We start from the raw sequence: 23,909 nt of genomic DNA, 5'->3' as shown, positions 1-23,909 counted from the left end.
TTAGTATTACTTTGCAATTGCAATTGCATGCAGCCAGCTATGAGCTATGAGTTGGTAATATAGTTGGTGACATTTTGTATATATCACCGTTGCCAAACAAATATGAACGGGACTAGACTAGAAAGCCAAAAACCAAAGAAGCCAATGTGTGTGTGAAAATACATTAGTTGAATACCTTTAAAGCAAGCACCTTTTACCTTAAGTATACTTAGTACACTTTTAAACGGCACTTTTTTGAGTGTTGACCCCAATAGAAGCTCTGCTGCTCTGAATTTTACACCTCTCCCGCTTAGCGGAGACTGTGGGGTGGTAGAGGACATCTCCCCGGACGCGTGGGTATGTCCAGATAGTTGCCTCGCGGAGCCGTCTTTTGTCCAGTGTCCAGTCTGGGTCCGGAAACGGTACATTTTTTTGCATTGACCCCATTAGAAGCTCTGCTGCTGTGAATTTTACACCTCTCCCGCTTAGCGGAGACTGGGGTGTGGTACAGGACATCTCCCTGAACGCGTGGGTGTGTCCAGATAGTTGCCTCGCGGAGGCCTCTTTGTCCAGTGTCCATTCTGTGTCTGGAAACGGCACTTTTTTGAGTGTTGACCCCAATAGAAGCTCTGCTGCTCTGAATTTTACACCTCTCCCGCTTAGCGGAGACTGTGGGGTGGTAGAGGACATCTCCCCGGACGCGTGGGTATGTCCAGATAGTTGCCTCGCGGAGCCGTCTTTTGTCCAGTGTCCAGTCTGGGTCCGGAAACGGTATTTTTTTTTGCATTGACCCCAGTAGAAGCTCTGCTGCTCTGAATTTTACACCTCTCCCGCTTAGCGGAGACTGTGGGGTGGTAGAGGACATCTCCCCGGACGCGTGGGTATGTCCAGATAGTTGCCTCGCGGAGCCGTCTTTTGTCCAGTGTCCAGTCTGGGTCCGGAAACGGTACATTTTTTTGCATTGACCCCATTAGAAGCTCTGCTGCTGTGAATTTTACACCTCTCCCGCTTAGCGGAGACTGGGGTGTGGTACAGGACATCTCCCTGAACGCGTGGGTGTGTCCAGATAGTTGCCTCGCGGAGGCCTCTTTGTCCAGTGTCCATTCTGTGTCTGGAAACGGCACTTTTTTGAGTGTTGACCCCAATAGAAGGTCTGCTGCTCTGAATTTTACACCTCTCCCGCTTAGCGGAGACTGTGGGGTGGTAGAGGACATCTCCCCGGACGCGTGGGTATGTCCAGATAGTTGCCTCGCGGAGCCGTCTTTTGTCCAGTGTCCAGTCTGGGTCCGGAAACGGTAATTTTTTTTGCATTGACCCCAGTAGAAGCTCTGCTGCTCTGAATTTTACACCTCTCCCGCTTAGCGGAGACTGTGGGGTGGTAGAGGACATCTCCCCGGACGCGTGGGTATGTCCAGATAGTTGCCTCGCGGAGCCGTCTTTTGTCCAGTGTCCAGTCTGGGTCCGGAAACGGTACATTTTTTTGCATTGACCCCATTAGAAGCTCTGCTGCTGTGAATTTTACACCTCTCCCGCTTAGCGGAGACTGGGGTGTGGTACAGGACATCTCCCTGAACGCGTGGGTGTGTCCAGATAGTTGCCTCGCGGAGGCCTCTTTGTCCAGTGTCCATTCTGTGTCTGGAAACGGCACTTTTTTGAGTGTTGACCCCAATAGAAGGTCTGCTGCTCTGAATTTTACACCTCTCCCGCTTAGCGGAGACTGTGGGGTGGTAGAGGACATCTCCCCGGACGCGTGGGTATGTCCAGATAGTTGCCTCGCGGAGCCGTCTTTTGTCCAGTGTCCAGTCTGGGTCCGGAAACGGTAATTTTTTTTGCATTGACCCCAGTAGAAGCTCTGCTGCTCTGAATTTTACACCTCTCCCGCTTAGCGGAGACTGTGGGGTGGTAGAGGACATCTCCCCGGACGCGTGGGTATGTCCAGATAGTTGCCTCGCGGAGCCGTCTTTTGTCCAGTGTCCAGTCTGGGTCCGGAAACGGTACATTTTTTTGCATTGACCCCATTAGAAGCTCTGCTGCTGTGAATTTTACACCTCTCCCGCTTAGCGGAGACTGGGGTGTGGTACAGGACATCTCCCTGAACGCGTGGGTGTGTCCAGATAGTTGCCTCGCGGAGGCCTCTTTGTCCAGTGTCCATTCTGTGTCTGGAAACGGCACTTTTTTGAGTGTTGACCCCAATAGAAGGTCTGCTGCTCTGAATTTTACACCTCTCCCGCTTAGCGGAGACTGTGGGGTGGTAGAGGACATCTCCCCGGACGCGTGGGTATGTCCAGATAGTTGCCTCGCGGAGCCGTCTTTTGTCCAGTGTCCAGTCTGGGTCCGGAAACGGTAATTTTTTTTGCATTGACCCCAGTAGAAGCTCTGCTGCTCTGAATTTTACACCTCTCCCGCTTAGCGGAGACTGTGGGGTGGTAGAGGACATCTCCCCGGACGCGTGGGTATGTCCAGATAGTTGCCTCGCGGAGCCGTCTTTTGTCCAGTGTCCACTTTATAAAGTCCATGCACTCCAGTGATGAGCATTTATGCATTTAGATGACTTTATTATTACTATTATTATTATTTAATTACTTATTTTTACACAGAAACATAATGTGTGTCTTCTAGCATCATATAGCATCATTTAAATGCTTAATTTGTAGTTTTAATGTGCAAATGAAACTTTTTTTTCATACTCTAGAGGGTACTCTTATTTTGAAGAGATCGTCCACCGGAAGTCTTAAATCTGTTCATTAGATCTGTTCACTAGACGCTGCCGTCCCATCAATAGCTTATTCATCCATCCTGTCAATGGCCACTAGGTGTAAGGATGGAGGAGGTCTTGGTCGCAAGCGCGGAAAGTGCTGACCTTAACAACTTATCAAGGAGTTGTTATCTTGAAGTTGGATAGTTGTGGTCTTGATGTTCTTCAGTTTTGGGAGCAAGTTAAGAATGATTAAATTGCAGGTTTAGGATTAGAATCTCAATACTGACCACGTTGATATTCAATAGTCGGACAGAGATTGTTTCTGGCGTGGATGCCTTATATATGGAGGGGATGACATCAGGTAAGAGTGACGTCAGGTAAGAGTGACGACATCCCTGACACTAGGTGGCCCATGGTAGGGTACCAGGGCCGTGCCAAAGACTCAGAGCTATGACTCAGAGCTCCGTCTATAGTGAGCTAGGAGAAGACTTCCCGTGTACTCCCGGGTATTCGTTTTAATGTGCAGATCTTATGAATCGTGTTTTGTTTACTTTAGCGGGTACTTTTATTCGGAAGAGCTCGGCCACCGGAAGTCTTATCCTAGCTCAGCTAGCTTATCCTAGTCAGAGTTCAGTTCAGTTCAGTTCAGTTTCAGTTGTCGGTCGGAGCTCAACGGGACAACACTTACAGCAACGTGGGCTCAAAACAGAGGTATGTTACCGTTACGTGCAACGGTGCAACATGTGCTCATATTATAAATTATAGCTTAAACCGACATGTCTATCGCTCACAACAGATTCAATGCTCAGCAATAATCCACTTTCCTTCCTTAATAATACAACAACGCTGCGTACTGCTAACTGGCTATAAAGCTGACCTCCATATCGCGAGAGTGAATTCCTTCTTACAAATAAATACAAATAAATCTATAGAACAAATCTAGAAGGTGAAAACTGAAAACGCATACGCATTGCGACGCGTTTTAGCCTATGTTAGATATGTTCTTTTTTTGGCACGCCTCCTAGTCTGAACGAAAGTACAGTAGTCTGTCTGTCCATGTCATATACTATACTAGTATGTCAACTTACTAAGTAGCTTTAATGCAACTAATGCATTGCATTGAGCATGAGCCTTTGAACCAACGGCTGCTGATGATAATTAATAATAAAGATTAGATGATCGATTATAGTGCTTTCTCTTTGAGTTGTGTCCGTCACGGGTAACGTGCAGCCAACGGCTTCTAGAGAGAGGTTTGAAACCAAGCCAAGGCAGTGTGACTGTCATGCTGTCTGATTATTAACTACAGCAAATCTTCACCCAGCACCATGCATTCTATTTTTACACACACACACACACACACACGTCACACACACTCCATTCAGAATTGGATTCCACTTTATTTTATTTCCGCTTCATGTCACATCACACTACAGCTGTACAGAAGTGAGTCAGTGATTATCAATATTAATTTAGATATGTACAGGAGGAAATGGCAGCTAATGTGTACATATTACATAAGGTACGTGACAGAAGTAGATAAGAAAGTAGGCAAATTAATGTTTCACAGATTCCTGGTGTGATGCAGTGCACTGTGCAAAAGGTTTTACATGTACTGTATGTTGTGCAACATATGTGATGATGATGATGATGATGGTTGTGTTTTTGCCACAGATAATGGCCCTCACTCAAGTATCCTCCAACAAGTGTGCAGGCGGCTACCAGAAGGTGTTCGAACATGACAGGTAAGACGATGTAGTAGGACCATAGACTGTAAAAAAAATATGGACAAAGCGTTCCCCGGGTCTAACATGAACGTAAAATGAAGCCTGTCAGTCCTTCCTTGTATTGTAAATCGCCCAGCTGGCCCATTGGCTGGCCCAGACAACGAGGCGGGACTTCCCCCCCTTCTTCTTAGTTGGTTTTTATTTTGACTCGAGTGGGTGGGGAATCCCGATCATAGACTCTAACGGTAGCCACGCCCCTCAGAACATACGCGACTTTATGGTCATTTTTTTTATAAATGGGAACATCATTTTCCAAAAAGAATATTATGACATTAGAAATGAGACTTTAAACTAGTGACTGGAAGCAAAGTGGAAGAAAGTATTCATGACCATGTTTATTAAGGTAATACAGTCTAGGTGAAGTTGGGCCCAAATACATGGACTTCTATGGGGCTATGGGTTTTTTTGGGCCCAATGACAGCGCCACAACAGGCCATTATATGAACTTTCAGGAAATCCCGATTTCCTTGGTGGCTTCACAAAATATCTGTCCGACTGCCCCCCTGAGTAGGACGCAACGCGTGCGGTGCGGTTTCTGTCTCGTAGATTTCAGGGAGGGAGGGAAATACTAACTTAACTGTTAACTACATTAAAACATTTCGCAGGGGCGAGTCGTTTGGTATTCTTGGGTAAGACTGACGTTATGTATCTTTCAGGACCTTTCACTGCTTCGTCTCAACCATTACTCTATGGCTCTGGTCTCAGCCACCTCTGTGTATTTTTTGACATTCCGTTTCTCTCCAAAGTTGAATGTTGCCAATACTGTTGGAGCAGCCATAAACTACACAGGTTCATCCTGAGGTTCTGGGCATCTTTGTAAAGTTAGTCTTAGTAAAAAGCAGTTAAAAGAGTAGCTCTGGTCCATAGCCTTCTACTGCTTCGATTCTGCCCTGCAGTAAGGCTATGTGACTATCAGTTTTAAATCTCAAATCGAAATCAGACCAGCCTCTCCTCTTTTGTGGAAAACTCACAAACGTTTGACCTACTCGCCAATAAAAAGACGGGTTGTGTCAATAGAAAGCATACTTTCCTTAGTGGACGCACTCTGAGCCCCCCACCACACGTGTAAACGGTACTTTTTGGCCAAAAAGGATTTTTTTTCACCGGAGGAATAATATTCTCTATGAGGCAGTTCTCTGGGCAATATCGGTAGAGGGCGCAGCGGAGTAACTAAAAGTATTTTATTTTTGGCCAAAAAGTACCGTGTGGTGGGGGGCTTAGAGTGCGTCCAGCCGTCCACTAAGGAAAGTAGGCTTTCTATTGACACAACCCGTCTTTTTATTGGTGAGTAGGTCAAACGTTCGTGAGATTTTCACAAAAGAGGAGAGGCTGGTCTGATTTCGATTTGAGATGTAATACTGATAGTCACATAGCCTTACTGCAGGGCAGAATCGAAGCAGTAGAAGGCTATGGACCAGAGCTAGTAAAAGAGTCAGTCACTTTCCCACCGCAGATATGTCGTCTCCACCTACAGGAAAGAGGAAATAGTTCGCTGTGACCATGAGACTGAATTTGTCTATAGGCCTATAAATGACGTCATTTTCAATGTTAATCATCTATGACGTCAGGAATCTATTTTGCGCAAAGTTTCAGTCAGACCAACTTGACCAAGCAACCTCAGCATTGACTTCCATCCAGTGTAAAATATAAGTTGTTAAATGTTATAAAACTTTTTAAAAAAATGTTTCACGTGTCCTTGCCTAGTGTGTCCCAGATTGTAACACACTGCTGCTGCTATGGAAATAAAGTTAAATATTAAGATTATTCATCATAACCTTCCACGGATCATAACACACGGTTATGGAAAATTGCAGCCCGACGGGCATGCATAAAAGTCAAATGGATAACTTACAGAGTTATTATGTAGATAATTTTCTATTTTCTATTAACGAAAAAATAAGCTGCAACTTTGTAGGTTATTGTTCAACGATGTTGAAATGATAGAAAACCACAACCAATCATAATTGCCACTATGCAAAAAAAGGGGGAAAAATGTAGCGAGTGGCTCACCTCACAACCTCAGCCTGATGGCCCAAAAGTCTTAATATCTCCCAGAGTCAGAGGGAATTCCCTTTGGCTTAGTGGTTAAGATGTTTCTGCTTTCCACGTGGGGGACCAGGGTTCGATTCACTGTGGGAGGAGGTCAAAAGGGGGGTGAGAGTGTAGCAGAGTGGTTCACAACCTCAGCCTGATGGCCTAGAAGTCTAATATCTCCCCATAGTCATAGGGCTATCCCTTTGGCTGTTGGCTTTTCACACAGGAGACCTGGGTTCGATTCCTGGGCATTGGATGGTGGGTGGGAGCACTGGGAGGGTAATGTCGGGTTTCTTCTCAATTTGTATAGTGTCTTGTCAGAAATTGGGTTGTCATACTATAATAATAATAATTGAATTGAAATTAATTTCTCTGCAGCACCGAGCTGAAGTGTAAGATGAAGTTTGCGGTCTACCTGCCCCCCAAGGCAGAGGGTGACGTGAAGTGTCCTGTCATGTACTGGCTCTCAGGTGAGTTGTCTACCCCCAAAAGAGAGATTAGACATTTTCCCAGGACCCATCCATCCATCCATCTTCAACCGCCTATCCGTAGTCGGGTCGTGGGGGCAACAGCTCCACCAGAGTGCTCCAGACACATGCTACTTAAAGCATGATGAAATTTGGAAAATGTTGCCTTATATTGGTCGTCTATGGTGTGGTATACAAATATGGCCATAACCTTTTTCGGCGATGTTTCCGGCAGAGCAGTCTGCCTTCTCAGTAAAGGGGGCTATAACCTTTGGAACTCCTTTATTGCCTACGGTTCTAAAACTAGAGAAGGATGGTAACGTGTTCTACAGAGGACTCTGAAACTATGGTTGAAATCAACTGTGTTCACATGTACAGCATTCTGACTGGTTACCTGAGTGATTATGTTTACTTTTGTATTGTAGGTTAATGTAATGGGTATTGTAATTTAGTTGTAAATATTATTAGTGTGTATTCGTTTTTTTAACTTGATTATGAAGTAATGAATACTGAAGTATGTTTTATTTTGAAATCCACCTATACCAGTCCACAAACTCCCTCTCTCTTCGGTTACGATAAATCCAAACGCTCTTAAGTTTTGTTAAAATAGATTCCATCCATGTGGTGTTTATTTTAATATAGTACATGCACTGCACAGACCACTGAAGCAGTTCTTTTGGAAGCAAAGCCAAATGTTACGGTAAAATAAAAATTAAACAAGAACAACCAGGTGCTTCCGGGAGGTAAAAAGTGAACTATAGTGGAAACATGTTGCCTTTTAAATAAATAAAGGCTATCCCTCTTTTATTACTCTTAAGTGCCCGGATTGTCTGTTTTTAGTTTTAGTTTGATTGTTTTAAAGCCTTAAATTGTTTTTATTTATACATTAAAGCTGTGTTGTTTTGCTTCGTTACCTCAGCGCTACATCGTGCGGTTGGCGCACTTTTGTTCTGGCTGATTTCCAGGCTGCCTTTAGTGGCTGTCATGCCCAAAATAAGATCTCACAGGTGGACAGAAGAAGTGCTGACAACATGACCGCCAGTGTCTCTGGTGCTTATAAAACCTCCATGTGGTGCATGGCAGTGGCTTAGGCTGACTGAGGGACCTCTCAGTCAAGGTCAGTTTGCTGTTGAATTACTGAGTAGTTATTTGGAGGAATGTAATAGTATTATTATTACTTTAACCCATTTTGGGCGGGAACCCCTTTTGGTGTTTTAAACATTGTTATAATTTAGCTTTTGAAATAGCTAAAGCAGATCTACAAGCTCATAGCGCGCCACCGAGTGGCGCGCTACGAGCTTGTAGGTCTGTTATTTTTGAAAAACGTGAAAATATTTATTTCAGAAAACTGGAGGATTTAGAAGATTCTTTTTTAATTTTGAGGTCAGGCCTAAATGGGCTAGACTCAAGTGGGGCAGAAGCATGCCGCACTGGCGTGGGTGCATTCTCTGCAGCGAAACGGTTGACGCTGGCAACGTGAGGGAGCGGCTCTGGTCAGTGATGATAAAGAGAAAAAGTGTCAAAAGGCCTCTCGACAGACTGGTCGGGGTTGGCACATATCTCATGCCTGCCATGGCCAAGCCTGATGATAACGTTAGTGCTTCTACAAGCATCAGTGTGGCTGCGAGACAACTTCAGCCAACAGTCAACCAAAATGATGTGGGCATTGAAGATGATGGACTCACATCATTCATCAGTAAGCCGAACCGTTCATGCAATACGTGTCACTTAAACCTGGGCATGCCGTGGGCGAACAGTGAGTGAACATTTTCAAAAATGTTCAAATGTGGAAAAATAGCATCTACAACAAAGCTAACGATGCACTGCATGTGCTGTTTGCTCAAGTCTTTGGTTCAAGAGTTATAGTTCAGGGCGAAAACATAATCTCCAAAAGCCTTGCAGGACTCGCGTGCGTGGAGCAGAACTTCATGTTTGTGTGTGTGTTAGGCCTCACGCGCACATTCAGAATTGTGTGTGTGTGTGTGTGTGTGTGTGTGTGTGTCTTTTTCAGCTAACACCCCTGATGTCATTGTTGTAAATGAAAACCATAGAGAGGTGTTCATTCTCGAGGTCGGCTGTACCTTTGACTATAGCCTGGAAGAAGCCTTTCTAACCAAAGTGCTGAAGTATCAGCAGCTAATGCAGACCATCTCACAGCTAGGCTACAGATGTAAACTTTTAGTTTTTATCTTTGGCAGCCTAGGGCATGTGCATAAGTTGGTTGTGAGGGGCTTACAAATGGCCGGCCTTTCCAAAAGGATAGCCAAGCAGTTAGCGAGGTATTGCTCAGTTTCAGCCATTATAGGAAGCCGCTCAATTTGGAGGAGGCGTTGTTTCCTTTATCCATGATTTATGTCTGCTGCCCTGTGTCCGACATGTCAGCTGTACTGTATGTAACGATGCTTTGCCGTCCATGCACGTTGTAACTGGCTGCTCTCCCACTGTCAAACTGCACTGGCAGTGTTTATGTCCTTTGTACAGTAACAAGGTATTCCTGTACTTCTCATTATGTGGACATAAATAAACATTTCAAGTGTGTGTGTGTGTGTGTGTGTGTGTGTGTGTGTGCTGTTCAGGACTCACGTGCACAGAGCAGAACGTCATCACCAAAGGAGGAATTCAGCAGGCTGCCGCCGACAATGGCATCATATTCGTCGCCCCGGATACGAGCCCACGTAGGAACAACACACATACACACACACACACCCCGTTGCTGTCAGGTGGAAACCATGTATGTCCAAAACCATTATTTGTCAGCAAACTCAAATATCCTTTGTCCCGACTCCCAAACAATGTTAAAACTGTTTGGTAGCCATAAACGTCTATCGTCTAATTGCCAATTAAGTACCGGATGCCACGGATGACAAGACGTCTTCCCTTGGGAATTAATTTTTTTTTTTTATATTTTGAAAATCTGGTGTACAGGTGATGACATGCATAATAGAATTACAAATTATTTATTTCTTTATAATGGGAGAATTGGCACTCAAAGCCTAAACTGGTGACCACCAGGTGGCGCTGAAAGAGTTAGGTAAGACATACTGTACTTAACTACTTTAAACGTGGTATCTCCATTTTGGGGTGTGCCATTATAGGTGAAACATTTTAAGAAAAACATGTAGAAAAAATATGACCTATACAAACGCGTTGTGATGGGATTTGAGATTGTAGATCTGCTTTCACCATTTAATGTGTGTGTGTGGGGGGGTGGAGCATAAAACGCTGGAACTTGGAGATACAAGGTTATCACCCAAGAGCGACGCAACGCGCACCAGGCACTGGTGTGAAGCCCTAACCACCAGAGGGACACCATGCAACTCCTTGCAACATGCAACTACTTGCAACCATTATTATAATGGCAGTTGCAAGGAGTTGCATTGATGTGGTTTGTTTTGTTGTGGGTAGTTGCGACTTGCAAGGAGTTGCAGCTAGTATGGTTTGGGCCTAAAAGTGTGTCTTTAAATTATGCACACAACTGCAGCGAGAACAGAAATCAAAGCTGTCGACTTGGTGTCATTCTGTCTGTGTCTGTCTGTCTTGGGTCAGGTGGTTGTAACATCGAGGGTGAAGATGAGAGCTGGGACTTTGGTACAGGAGCTGGCTTCTATGTCAACGCCACCCAGGACCCCTGGAAGACCAACTACCGCATGTACGCCTACGTCACTGAGGAGGTATCTGGCATGATGCCTTCACCCCTGTAGTTAATGTGAAACAGGATCAGCGAGGGGGCTTTTTATAGCATGATTTATTTGCCCAAAATGCCTTGATATTGTGAAGATGATCTACGTTTTTTATTTATTTCTCCAAAGAAATTCTGTGGCGAAAACCGATGTACACGCTTACAACGCATTGTGAGTTTGTAGATCGACTATTTGAGCTATTTCTGAAAATAAAATAAATAAGTATAAAAAATTGATTAAAACCAGGAAAGGACAACACTTATGTCATCTCACGATATTACAATATCCAAAATCGCAGAGATTATCTAGCCTTGTATAAAAATAAATATTTTTTATTTCGTTTTTCAGAGCTGCTTTTCATGTTTTAATTGATTTACTTATTTTACTATCATACTATAATTAACTCAACGTCTGAATGAATGTGGTGTGTGAAAAGTGGGAGCGATTGGTGCAGGCGGTGAGGAGATACTGCGGTGTTTCTGACATTCATTCAGACATTGAGTTAATTATAGTATGATGTTGAGGTTCTCTCTGGGAGTAACAAGGATGAATGGATAGGATCAGGAACGAGTACATCAGAGGGACAGCGTATGTCAGATGTTTTGGAGATAAAGCCTGAAAGGCCAGAATGAGATGGTTTGGACACGTACAGAGGAGGGATAGTGAGTATATCCGTAGAAGGATGTTGAGGTTGGAACTGCCAGGCAGGAGGCCTATGGAGGAAGACCAAAGAGAAGATTTATGGATGTAGTGAAAGAGGACATGAAATTAGTTGGTGTGAGAGAAGAGGCAGAGGACAGGGTGAGATGGAGGCAGATGATTCGCTGTGGCGACCCCTGTAGGGAAAAGCCGAAAGGAGAAGAAGAACGTGTCTTTTATCTTTTTTCCTGTTTGTTCTAGAGATGTCCCGATACTGTATCGGTATCGGATCGGCCCTTATTTGGTCTTGTCGGTATCGGCAAATATGCCAGTCTAACCACTGGCATATTTGCCAGTGGTTAGACTGTAAGGGGTGTAAGCGGTTGAAACTATGGCAGGTAAATAAAATGCTGGGGCATGTGGAGTTTGCTTTCGAGTTGCCCAAACTGCAAGTGCACATTTAAGTGATGAGTCTGCTATAAACACAACACGAGATGGCTACATGGCTATAAACACTATTCCCAGTCGGTGGACTTCAAAATAAGATTTATTTTCTTTTTTTATTAATCCGGATCGGAAATGAAAAAAGTGTATCGGGACATCCCTAGTTTGTTCTTTGTTTTGTTTTATCTAAGTGAATGTACTGTAAGTGAATTGATAATTTGGGAAATGTAGAATACCAATCCCACAGTTAATGTGTGGAGTCACATTGCCCTCTTCTGGCAACATTGGTGTACTGCTGCTGTTACAACTACTCTTTTCTTTTTGTACTTTCTTGAGCACTGAACAACTTGTCCCTCCTCAGCTCCCCAAACTGATCAACGCCAACTTCCCTGCTGATCCCGACAGGATGTCCGTCAGCGGTCACTCGATGGGCGGCCACGGGGCGCTCATCTGTGCCCTGAAGAACCCTGGGAAATACAAGGTACACAATTAAATAGGCAGGGGGAGAGTCGAAAGATTGTTCTTGTTGATGAGAAAAAGAAAAAGGCCCCCTCACGCATTAGAAGGACAATATCAGTCACAAGAACCAACTTAAGTTTGAAGTTACAATGGATTTGTATAGGAAAGGGGTGTGTCTGATAAAATAAATATGAATTGTTTCTCTGCGAGGTACGAATATATTCGTACCGCCCAGCTATGGGACGTTATCAGCCAGGTATGTGCATGTCCGTACCCCCTCGTATACTCTGTGCATATAGTGGTTGAGCCCCAGAGCAGCTGTTAAAGGGAAACTTCACCCTTTTTGTAAAAAAATATGTGTTAATGACGTTTAGAAGATTTGGATACATTTCCCGGGGGTCTTTATGTGTGTAATATGTGGTTTTAGATATTTTAGATTTTAGAAGTGAGCCCAGTGTCTCTGATGTCATGGACACTGGACTCACTTACTTTCTGGACTACATGTTGTCTCAGTAAGACAGCCCTCCCCCTATCCACAAGGAGGAGCAGTGCACCAAAGCACTTGCTCTCTGGACCCCCATGTTGAGAACCACTGCAATAATTTCTCTCTTCCCACTCTCCTCTATCACCCCCCTTTTCTCCCTCTTTCATGGTCTCTCTCTTTCTCTTATAGGCGGTGTCTGCCTTTGCTCCCATCTGTAACCCCATGCAGTGTCCCTGGGGCCAGAAGGCCTTTTCAGGCTACCTGGGGCCAGACAAGTCCACCTGGGAGGTATGTGATGACGGCGCTCAGGGAAATATTATAAGACATGAAATGACACTGAAAATGAAACGAGTCATGTAAGAGCCTTAACCCATTCAGGGCGGGGAACCCCTTTTGGTGTTAGCATTATGCTATGCTTTAGCTATTGAAAAATAGCAGATCTACAAGCTCATAGCTTTTTCAGAAAACAAACAGACATTTTTAGAATCTGATCTCAGGTCAAAATGGGTTAATGGCATTGTGCCACTACACCAGTCAGGTTGCCCGCACCCGCCTACCTAAACACTCGCCTCACGTTGAAATTGAATTATCAGCAGTGTTGATTTTGTCGACTAAAACTATGACGAAAAATGTTCGGCGAGTACCTTTTTTCACTGACTAAAACCAATTGGGACTAAATGAAAACTAAGCTATGATGACTAAGCCTAAATATATTGACAATTTCGTCAACAAATAACAACTAGATTAAAATGTGAGGAAGGGACTAATGGACAAGAGATCCAGTAAGTAAAAGACAAGTCATTTTACACTTGGTTGCATGCTGAACATAGCCAATCTACAAGCTCACGAAGCATTGTGAGCTTGTAGATCGGCTATTTTCAGCAAGTGTAAAATCAGTCATTACGACTGCATCAAGTGATCAAGGCCCGCCAAAATACATTTCAGTCAACTAAATCAACTAGATTTAGTCGACTAAAACTAGACTAACACTAAACCATTCCAGGTGACTAAAAAGATGTGACTAAAACTAAATAAACTATTCAAGAGACTATGACTAAAATGAAAATAAAAAAAATTGCTGTCAAAATCAACAGTGCTTCCAGTATGAAAAGCCCTGCGGGCATAACCCTCTCTGTCCAGGCTTATGACGCCACAGTGTTGGCGGCTTCCTACTCTGGGCCCGCGCTGGACATCCTGATTGACCAGGGCCGTGATGACCAGTTCCTGTCGGCCAGTCAACTCCTCCCCGACAACCTGATCGCTGCCTGCTCTGAGAAGAAGATCCCTGTGGTTTTTAGACTGCAGCCGGTCAGTACCTTTTCGTCCACTCAACACATTCGCTGCTGTCGGGAGGAAACCTCATAACTCAATTTTTTGGTTTTTTTGGGCATAAATCAGTGCTATTGTCTGTGTGTTGTTTCGAAAATATTAAACCAATGAAGTAGTAAAAAGTGCTTTGGATAAAAACCTCTTAACTCCATTGGACCCTCAAAATATCTGCTAAAGCAACTAACTCCACCACCTCTCCCCCTCTCATGGAAGTAATTGACAATAATAAAGTTACACCAACTTTGATGAGGCTGTATTGCTTTCTTTTAAAAATATAAGGTTTTCTTTATTTCCTGAAAATTTAACATTTTGGAGTTATGACGTTTCCTCCCGACAGCAAAGATATATATTGTTTAGGACAGTGGTATTCAACCTCTTTCATGTCAAGGACCATTATTTATTCTGCATTTTTGAGCCACGACCACCATGACATTCAGCCACTCGGATCCAAAACTAAAGAATATGTTGTTATCGTTGGATAAGATTTTGTCCAAATTCCATGCGGTACTGATGTTGGTACCATTATAATTAGGAGAGATAACAGGCAGATGTTGATCAAAATAAAAAATAAAAATTACTGTAGCAAAACTTAATATTCTTTCTATCTGGTCTCCGACAGGGTTATGACCACAGCTATTTCTTCATCTACTCGTTCATGAGCGACCACATCAAGCACCACGCCAAGTACCTGAACGCCTAAACGGAACCAACCAACCAACAAATGCCTGCATTGAACCAACACCGCAACGGGACCGTCCACATGCAAACAACTGCCTTCCTTTCACACTAGTTTTGTGGGCCTTCAAACTATATGGCACTTAAAAACTAAAATGCTCTTAGAAGAACGCCTGTGGCTTTTTGCAATGTTTCTTTTGCAGCTGGCTTCTAAGCTAGGTGAACAGTATTGACATTCACTGGTAAAATCACAGAGGACTATGTTGCTCCGCTTTCTTTTCACAATAAAAGCTTGATTATATTTTGTCTATCTTTTTCTTTTTTTTGTTGGTGGTAATGGCTTCCTGAATCGGCAGTATCATGCCCATGGTGAATTGTGTGAACAGCCAGAGTTAAGAGATAATGTTAAAAAGGGGGTGTTTAGGCATGTTAAGAGATTATTTAATTAGTTATGGTTGGGTTTAGCCCAGTGTGCTTTGTGTAAATGGCCGTCGTGAGGTTCACTGTTCCTTTTTAGATGGACATTCCACAGCGCCAGCGCCATGGGGGAGGGTGGAGGGGCACACACACACACACACACACTGGGGCCAGCGTGTAGGCATAGTCTACTGTAGTAAATATAGGCGACTAATAATGTGCATGGAATGGATAGTGCATGAGTGTGCAGGTTCAGCGCACACGCACAATTGCGATGTATGGATAAATGAAATGATTAAGCAGGCAACATTGAGAAGCATGCAACATGCTCGCACACGCGCAATTGCGATGTATGGATAAATGAATTTCCGCAATTTCCATTTCCGCAATTACCGCAATTTCCGCAATTTCCGCAATTACCATTTCCGCAATTTCCATTTCCGCATTTCCGCAATTACCATTTCCAGAATTTCAATTTCCGCAATTACCATTTCCGCAATTTCCGCAATTTGACAAAAACGATGGGTTATAGCCCATGTTTTTTGAAATTTTGGAAAAAAAAGTTAGCCTCGTTTCTCATCATTTTGAACCGTGGGCTATAGCCCATATCGTACGGCATACTATGGCACGCCGTTTTTCATCATTTTTGAGGATTTGAAAAAAATGAAAAAATGAAAAAAACGGTGGGTTATAGCCCATGTTTTTTGAAATTTTGAAAAAAAAAGTTAGCCTCGTTTCTCATCATTTTGGACCGTGGGCTATAGCCCATATCGTACGGCATACTATGGCACGCCGTTTTTCATCATTTCCGCAATTTCCGCAATTCCACAATTTGACAAAAACGATGGGTTATAGCCCATGTTTTTTGAAATTTTGAAAAAAAAAAGTTAGCCTCGTTTCTCATCATTTTGAACCGTGGGCTATAGCCCATATCGTACGGCATACTATGGCACGCCGTTTTTCATCATTTTTGAGGATTTGAAAAAAATGAAAAAATGAAAAAAACGGTGGGTTATAGCCCATGTTTTTTGAAATTTTGGAAAAAAAAGTTAGCCTCGTTTCTCATCATTTTGGACCGTGGGCTATAGCCCATATCGTACGGCATACTATGGCACGCCGTTTTTCATCATTTTTGAGGATTTGAAAAAAATGAAAAAATGAAAAAAACGGTGGGTTATAGCCCATGTTTTTTTAAATTAAAAAAAAAAAGAGTTAGCCTCGTTTCTCATCATTTTGGACCGTGGGCTATAGCCCATATCGTACGGCATACTATGGCACGCCGTTTTTCATCCTTTTTGAGGATTTGAAAAAAATTAAAAAATTAAAAAAACGGTGGGTTATAGCCCATGTTTTTTGAAATTTTGGAAAAAAAAGTTAGCCTCGTTTCTCATCATTTTGAACCGTGGGCTATAGCCCATATCGTACGGCATACTATGGCACGCCGTTTTTCATCATTTTTGAGGATTTGAAAAAAATGAAAAAATGAAAAAAACGGTGGGTTATAGCCCATGTTTTTTGAAATTTTGAAAAAAAAAGTTAGCCTCGTTTCTCATCATTTTGGACCGTGGGCTATAGCCCATATCGTACGGCATACTATGGCACGCCGTTTTTCATCATTTTTGAGGATTTGAAAAAAATGAAAAAATGAAAAAAACGGTGGGTTATAGCCCATGTTTTTTGAAATTTTGGAAAAAGAAGTTAGCCTCGTTTCTCATCATTTTGGACCGTGGGCTATAGCCCATATCGTACGGCATACTATGGCACGCCGTTTTTCATCATTTTTGAGGATTTGAAAAAAATGAAAAAATGAAAAAAACGGTGGGTTATAGCCCATGTTTTTGAAATTTTGGAAAAAAAAGTTAGCCTCGTTTCTCATCATTTTGGACCGTGGGCTATAGCCCATATCGTACGGCATACTATGGCACGCCGTTTTTCATCATTTTTGAGGATTTGAAAAAAATGAAAAAATGAAAAAAACGGTGGGTTATAGCCCATGTTTTTTGAAATTTTGAAAAAAAAAGTTAGCCTCGTTTCTCATCATTTTGGACCGTGGGCTATAGCCCATATCGTACGGCATACTATGGCACGCCGTTTTTCATCATTTCCGCAATTTCCGCAATTCCACAATTTGACAAAAACGATGGGTTATAGCCCATGTTTTTTTAAATTTTGGAAAAAAAAGTTAGCCTCGTTTCTCATCATTTTGAACCGTGGGCTATAGCCCATATCGTACGGCATACTATGGCACGCCGTTTTTCATCATTTTTGAGGATTTGAAAAAAATGAAAAAAACGGTGGGTTATAGCCCATGTTTTTTGAAATTTTGAAAAAAAAAGTTAGCCTCGTTTCTCATCATTTTGGACCGTGGGCTATAGCCCATATCGTACGGCATACTATGGCATGCCGTTTTTCATCATTTTTGAGGATTTGAAAAAAATGAAAAAATGAAAAAAACGGTGGGTTATAGCCCATGTTTTTTGAAATTTTGAAAAAAAAAGTTAGCCTCGTTTCTCATCATTTTGGACCGTGGGCTATAGCCCATATCGTACGGCATACTATGGCACGCCGTTTTTCATCATTTTTGAGGATTTGAAAAAAATGAAAAAATGAAAAAAACGGTGGGTTATAGCCCATGTTTTTTGAAATTTTGAAAAAGAAAGTTAGCCTCGTTTCTCATCATTTTGGACCGTGGGCTATAGCCCATATCGTACGGCATACTATGGCACGCCGTTTTTCATCATTTTTGAGGATTTGAAAAAAATGAAAAATGAAAAAAACGGTGGGTTATAGCCCATGTTTTTTGAAATTTTGAAAGAAAAAGTTAGCCTCGTTTCTCATCATTTTGGACCGTGGGCTATAGCCCATATCGTACGGCATACTATGGCACGCCGTTTTTCATCATTTTTGAGGATTTGAAAAAAATGAAAAAATGAAAAAAACGGTGGGTTATAGCCCATGTTTTTTGAAATTTTGAAAAAAAAAGTTAGCCTCGTTTCTCATCATTTTGAACCGTGGGCTATAGCCCATATCGTACGGCATACTATGGCACGCCGTTTTTCATCATTTTTGAGGATTTGAAAAAAAATAAAAAATGAATAAAACGGTGGGTTATAGCCCATGTTTTTTGAAATTTTGAAAAAGAAAGTTAGCCTCGTTTCTCATCATTTTGGACCGTGGGCTATAGCCCATATCGTACGGCATACTATGGCACGCCGTTTTTCATCATTTTTGAGGATTTGAAAAAAATGAAAAATGAAAAAAACGGTGGGTTATAGCCCATGTTTTTTGAAATTTTGAAAGAAAAAGTTAGCCTCGTTTCTCATCATTTTGGACCGTGGGCTATAGCCCATATCGTACGGCATACTATGGCACGCCGTTTTTCATCATTTTTGAGGATTTGAAAAAAATGAAAAAATGAAAAAAACGGTGGGTTATAGCCCATGTTTTTTGAAATTTTGAAAAAAAAAGTTAGCCTCGTTTCTCATCATTTTGAACCGTGGGCTATAGCCCATATCGTACGGCATACTATGGCACGCCGTTTTTCATCATTTTTGAGGATTTGAAAAAAAATAAAAAATGAATAAAACGGTGGGTTATAGCCCATGTTTTTTGAAATTTAAAAAAAAAAAGTTAGCCTCGTTTCTCATCATTTTGGACCGTGGGCTATAGCCCATATCATACGGCATACTATGGCACGCCGTTTTTCATCATTTTTGAGGATTTGAAAAAAATGAAAAAATGAAAAAAACGGTGGGTTATAGCCCATGTTTTTTGAAATTTAAAAAAAAAAAGTTAGCCTCGTTTCTCATCATTTTGGACCGTGGGCTATAGCCCATATCGTACAGCATACTATGGCACGCCGTTTTTCATCATTTTTGAGGATTTGAAAAAAATGAAAAAATGAAAAAACGGTGAGTTATAGCCCATGTTTTTTGAAATTTTGAAAAAAAAAGTTAGCCTCGTTTCTCATCATTTTGGACCGTGGGCTATAGCCCATATCGTACGGCATACTATGGCACGCCGTTTTTCATCATTTTTGAGGATTTGAAAAAAATGAAAAATGAAAAAAACGGTGGGTTATAGCCCATGTTTTTTGAAATTTTGAAAGAAAAAGTTAGCCTCGTTTCTCATCATTTTGGACCGTGGGCTATAGCCCATATCGTACGGCATACTATGGCACGCCGTTTTTCATCATTTTTGAGGATTTGAAAAAAATGAAAAAATGAAAAAAACGGTGGGTTATAGCCCATGTTTTTTTAAATTTTGGAAAAAAAAGTTAGCCTCGTTTCTCATCATTTTGGACCGTGGGCTATAGCCCATATCGTACGGCATACTATGGCACGCCGTTTTTCATCATTTTTGAGGATTTGAAAAAAATTAAAAAATAAAAAAAAAACGGTGGGTTATAGCCCATGTTTTTTGAAATTTTGAAAAAAAAAGTTAGCCTCGTTTCTCATCATTTTGGACCGTGGGCTATAGCCCATATCGTACGGCATACTATGGCACGCCGTTTTTCATCATTTTTGAGGATTTGAAAAAAATGAAAAAATGAAAAAAACGGTGGGTTATAGCCCATGTTTTTTGAAATTTTGAAAAAAAAAGTTAGCCTCGTTTCTCATCATTTTGAACCGTGGGCTATAGCCCATATCGTACTGCATACTATGGCACGCCGTTTTTCATCATTTTTGAGGATTTGAAAAAAATGAAAAAATGAAAAAAACGGTGGGTTATAGCCCATGTTTTTTGAAATTTTGAAAAAAAAAGTTAGCCTCGTTTCTCATCATTTTGGACCGTGGGCTATAGCCCATATCGTACGGCATACTATGGCATGCCGTTTTTCATCATTTTTGAGGATTTGAAAAAAATGAAAAAATGAAAAAAACGGTGGGTTATAGCCCATGTTTTTTTAAATTTTGGAAAAAAAAGTTAGCCTCGTTTCTCATCATTTTGGACCGTGGGCTATAGCCCATATCGTACTGCATACTATGGCACGCCGTTTTTCATCATTTTTGAGGATTTGAAAAAAATGAAAAAATGAAAAAAAAAACGGTGGGTTATAGCCCATGTTTTTTTAAATTTTGAAAAAAAAAGTTAGCCTCGTTTCTCATCATTTTGGACCGTGGGCTAAAGCCCATATCGTACGGCATACTATGGCACGCCGTTTTTCATCATTTTTGAGGATTTGAAAAAAATGAAAAAATGAAAAAAACGGTGGGTTATAGCCCATGTTTTTTGAAATTTTGAAAAAAAAAGTTAGCCTCGTTTCTCATCATTTTGAACCGTGGGCTATAGCCCATATCGTACTGCATACTATGGCACGCCGTTTTTCATCATTTTTGAGGATTTGAAAAAAATGAAAAAATGAAAAAAACGGTGGGTTATAGCCCATGTTTTTTGAAATTTTGAAAAAAAAGGTTAGCCTCGTTTCTCATCATTTTGGACCGTGGGCTATAGCCCATATCGTACGGCATACTATGGCACGCCGTTTTTCATCATTTTTGAGGATTTGAAAAAAATGAAAAAATAAAAAAAACGGTGGGTTATAGCCCATGTTTTTTGAAATTTTGAAAAAGAAAGTTAGCCTCGTTTCTCATCATTTTGGACCGTGGGCTATAGCACATATCGTACGGCATACTATGGCACGCCGTTTTTCATCATTTTTGAGGATTTGAAAAAAATGAAAAAATGAAAAAACGGTGGGTTATAGCCCATGTTTTTTGAAATTTTGAAAGAAAAAGTTAGCCTCGTTTCTCATCATTTTGGACCGTGGGCTATAGCCCATATCGTACGGCATACTATGGCACGCCGTTTTTCATCATTTTTGAGGATTGGAAAAAAATGAAAAATGAAAAAAACGGTGGGTTATAGCCCATGTTTTTTGAAATTTTGAAAAAAAAAGTTAGCCTCGTTTCTCATCATTTTGAACCGTGGGCTATAGCCCATATCGTACGGCATACTATGGCACGCCGTTTTTCATCATTTTTGAGGATTTGAAAAAAAATAAAAAATGAATAAAACGGTGGGTTATAGCCCATGTTTTTTGAAATTTTGAAAAAAAAAGTTAGCCTCGTTTCTCATCATTTTGGACCGTGGGCTATAGCCCATATCGTACGGCATACTATGGCACGCCGTTTTTCATCATTTTTGAGGATTTGAAAAAAATGAAAAAATGAAAAAAACGGTGGGTTATAGCCCATGTTTTTTGAAATTTAAAAAAAAAAGTTAGCCTCGTTTCTCATCATTTTGGACCGTGGGCTATAGCCCATATCGTACGGCATACTATGGCACGCCGTTTTTCATCATTTTTGAGGATTTGAAAAAAATGAAAAAATGAAAAAAACGGTGGGTTATAGCCCATGTTTTTTGAAATTTTGAAAAAAAAAGTTAGCCTCGTTTCTCATCATTTTGAACCGTGGGCTATAGCCCATATCGTACGGCATACTATGGCACGCCGTTTTTCATCATTTTTGAGGATTTGAAAAAAATGAAAAAATGAAAAAAACGGTGGGTTATAGCCCATGTTTTTTGAAATTTTGATAAAGAAAGTTAGCCTCGTTTCTCATCATTTTGGACCGTGGGCTATAGCCCATATCGTACGGCATACTATGGCACGCCGTTTTTCATCATTTTTGAGGATTTGAAAAAAATGAAAAATGAAAAAAACGGTGGGTTATAGCCCATGTTTTTTGAAATTTTGAAAGAAAAAGTTAGCCTCGTTTCTCATCATTTTGGACCGTGGGCTATAGCCCATATCGTACGGCATACTATGGCACGCCGTTTTTCATCATTTTTGAGGATTTGAAAAAAATGAAAAAATGAAAAAAACGGTGGGTTATAGCCCATGTTTTTTGAAATTTTGAAAAAAAAAGTTAGCCTCGTTTCTCATCATTTTGAACCGTGGGCTATAGCCCATATCGTACGGCATACTATGGCACGCCGTTTTTCATCATTTTTGAGGATTTGAAAAAAAAAAAAAAATGAATAAAACGGTGGGTTATAGCCCATGTTTTTTGAAATTTTGAAAAAAAAAGTTAGCCTCGTTTCTCATCATTTTGAACCGTGGGCTATAGCCCATATCGTACGGCATACTATGGCACGCCGTTTTTCATCATTTTTGAGGATTTGAAAAAAATGAAAAAATGAAAAAAACGGTGGGTTATAGCCCATGTTTTTTGAAATTTTGAAAAAAAAAGTTAGCCTCGTTTCTCATCATTTTGAACCGTGGGCTATAGCCCATATCGTACGGCATACTATGGCACGCCGTTTTTCATCATTTTTGAGGATTTGAAAAAAAAAAAAAAATGAATAAAACGGTGGGTTATAGCCCATGTTTTTTGAAATTTTGAAAAAAAAAGTTAGCCTCGTTTCTCATCATTTTGAACCGTGGGCTATAGCCCATATCGTACGGCATACTATGGCACGCCGTTTTTCATCATTTTTGAGGATTTGAAAAAAATAAAAAATGAATAAAACGGTGGGTTATAGCCCATGTTTTTTGAAATTTTGAAAAAAAAAGTTAGCCTCGTTTCTCATCATTTTGGACCGTGGGCTATAGCCCATATCGTACGGCATACTATGGCACGCCGTTTTTCATCATTTTTGAGGATTTGAAAAAAATGAAAAAATGAAAAAAACGGTGGGTTATAGCCCATGTTTTTTGAAATTTAAAAAAAAAAAGTTAGCCTCGTTTCTCATCATTTTGGACCGTGGGCTATAGCCCATATCGTACGGCATACTATGGCACGCCGTTTTTCATCATTTTTGAGGATTTGAAAAAAATGAAAAAATGAAAAAAACGGTGGGTTATAGCCCATGTTTTTTGAAATTTTGAAAAAAAAAGTTAGCCTCGTTTCTCATCATTTTGAACCGTGGGCTATAGCCCATATCGTACGGCATACTATGGCACGCCGTTTTTCATCATTTTTGAGGATTTGAAAAAAATGAAAAAATTAAAAAAACGGTGGGTTATAGCCCATGTTTTTTGAAATTTTGAAAAAAAAGGTTAGCCTCGTTTCTCATCATTTTGGACCGTGGGCTATAGCCCATATCGTACGGCATACTATGGCACGCCGTTTTTCATCATTTTTGAGGATTTGAAAAAAATGAAAAAATGAAAAAAACGGTGGGTTATAGCTCATGTTTTTTGAAATTTTGAAAAAGAAAGTTAGCCTCGTTTCTCATCATTTTGGACCGTGGGCTATAGCCCATATCGTACGGCATACTATGGCACGCCGTTTTTCATCATTTTTGAGGATTTGAAAAAAATGAAAAATGAAAAAAACGGTGGGTTATAGCCCATGTTTTTTGAAATTTTGAAAAAAAAAGTTAGCCTTGTTTCTCATCATTTTGGACCGTGGGCTATAGCCCATATCGTACGGCATACTATGGCACGCCGTTTTTCATCATTTTTGAGGATTTGAAAAAAATGAAAAAATGAAAAAAACGGTGGGTTATAGCCCATGTTTTTTGAAATTTTGAAAAAAAAAGTTAGCCTCGTTTCTCATCATTTTGAACCGTGGGCTATAGCCCATATCTTTACGGCATACTATGGCACGCCGTTTTTCATCATTTTTGAGGATTTGAAAAAAATGAAAAAATGAAAAAAACGGTGGGTTATAGCCCATGTTTTTTGAAATTTTGAAAAAAAAAGTTAGCCTCGTTTCTCATCATTTTGAACCGTGGGCTATAGCCCATATCGTACGGCATACTATGGCACGCCGTTTTTCATCATTTTTGAGGATTTGAAAAAAATGAAAAAATTAAAAAAACGGTGGGTTATAGCCCATGTTTTTTGAAATTTTGAAAAAAAAAGTTAGCCTC

General features: G+C 41.0%; 1 protein-coding gene across 2 annotated transcripts; it reads left to right on the top strand.

The window, feature by feature from the left end:
* The first annotated feature begins 3,198 nt into the window (after nt 1-3,198).
* Nucleotides 3,199-14,977, top strand: esd (esterase D/formylglutathione hydrolase). Of its 2 annotated transcripts, XM_080785670.1 has the most exons (9): nt 3,199-3,388; nt 4,349-4,419; nt 6,874-6,965; nt 9,539-9,637; nt 10,509-10,633; nt 12,087-12,206; nt 12,858-12,956; nt 13,809-13,976; nt 14,617-14,977. In XM_080785670.1, the coding sequence occupies exons 1-9, from the start codon at nt 3,209-3,211 to the stop codon at nt 14,695-14,697; spliced, it is 1,035 nt and encodes a 344-aa protein (XP_080641796.1). In that variant the 5' UTR covers nt 3,199-3,208; the 3' UTR covers nt 14,698-14,977. The 2 variants fall into 2 exon arrangements, with proteins under 2 accessions (XP_080641796.1, XP_080641797.1); XM_080785671.1 differs by lacking the exon at nt 3,199-3,388.
* Nucleotides 14,978-23,909: the final 8,932 nt, after the last annotated feature.

The sequence above is a fragment of the Protomyctophum bolini genome (genome assembly GCF_963924005.1).
Source record: "Protomyctophum bolini genome assembly, chromosome: 16".
Lineage (NCBI taxonomy): Eukaryota > Metazoa > Chordata > Actinopteri > Myctophiformes > Myctophidae > Protomyctophum > Protomyctophum bolini.
This window is presented reverse-complemented; position numbering and strand designations above follow the sequence as displayed.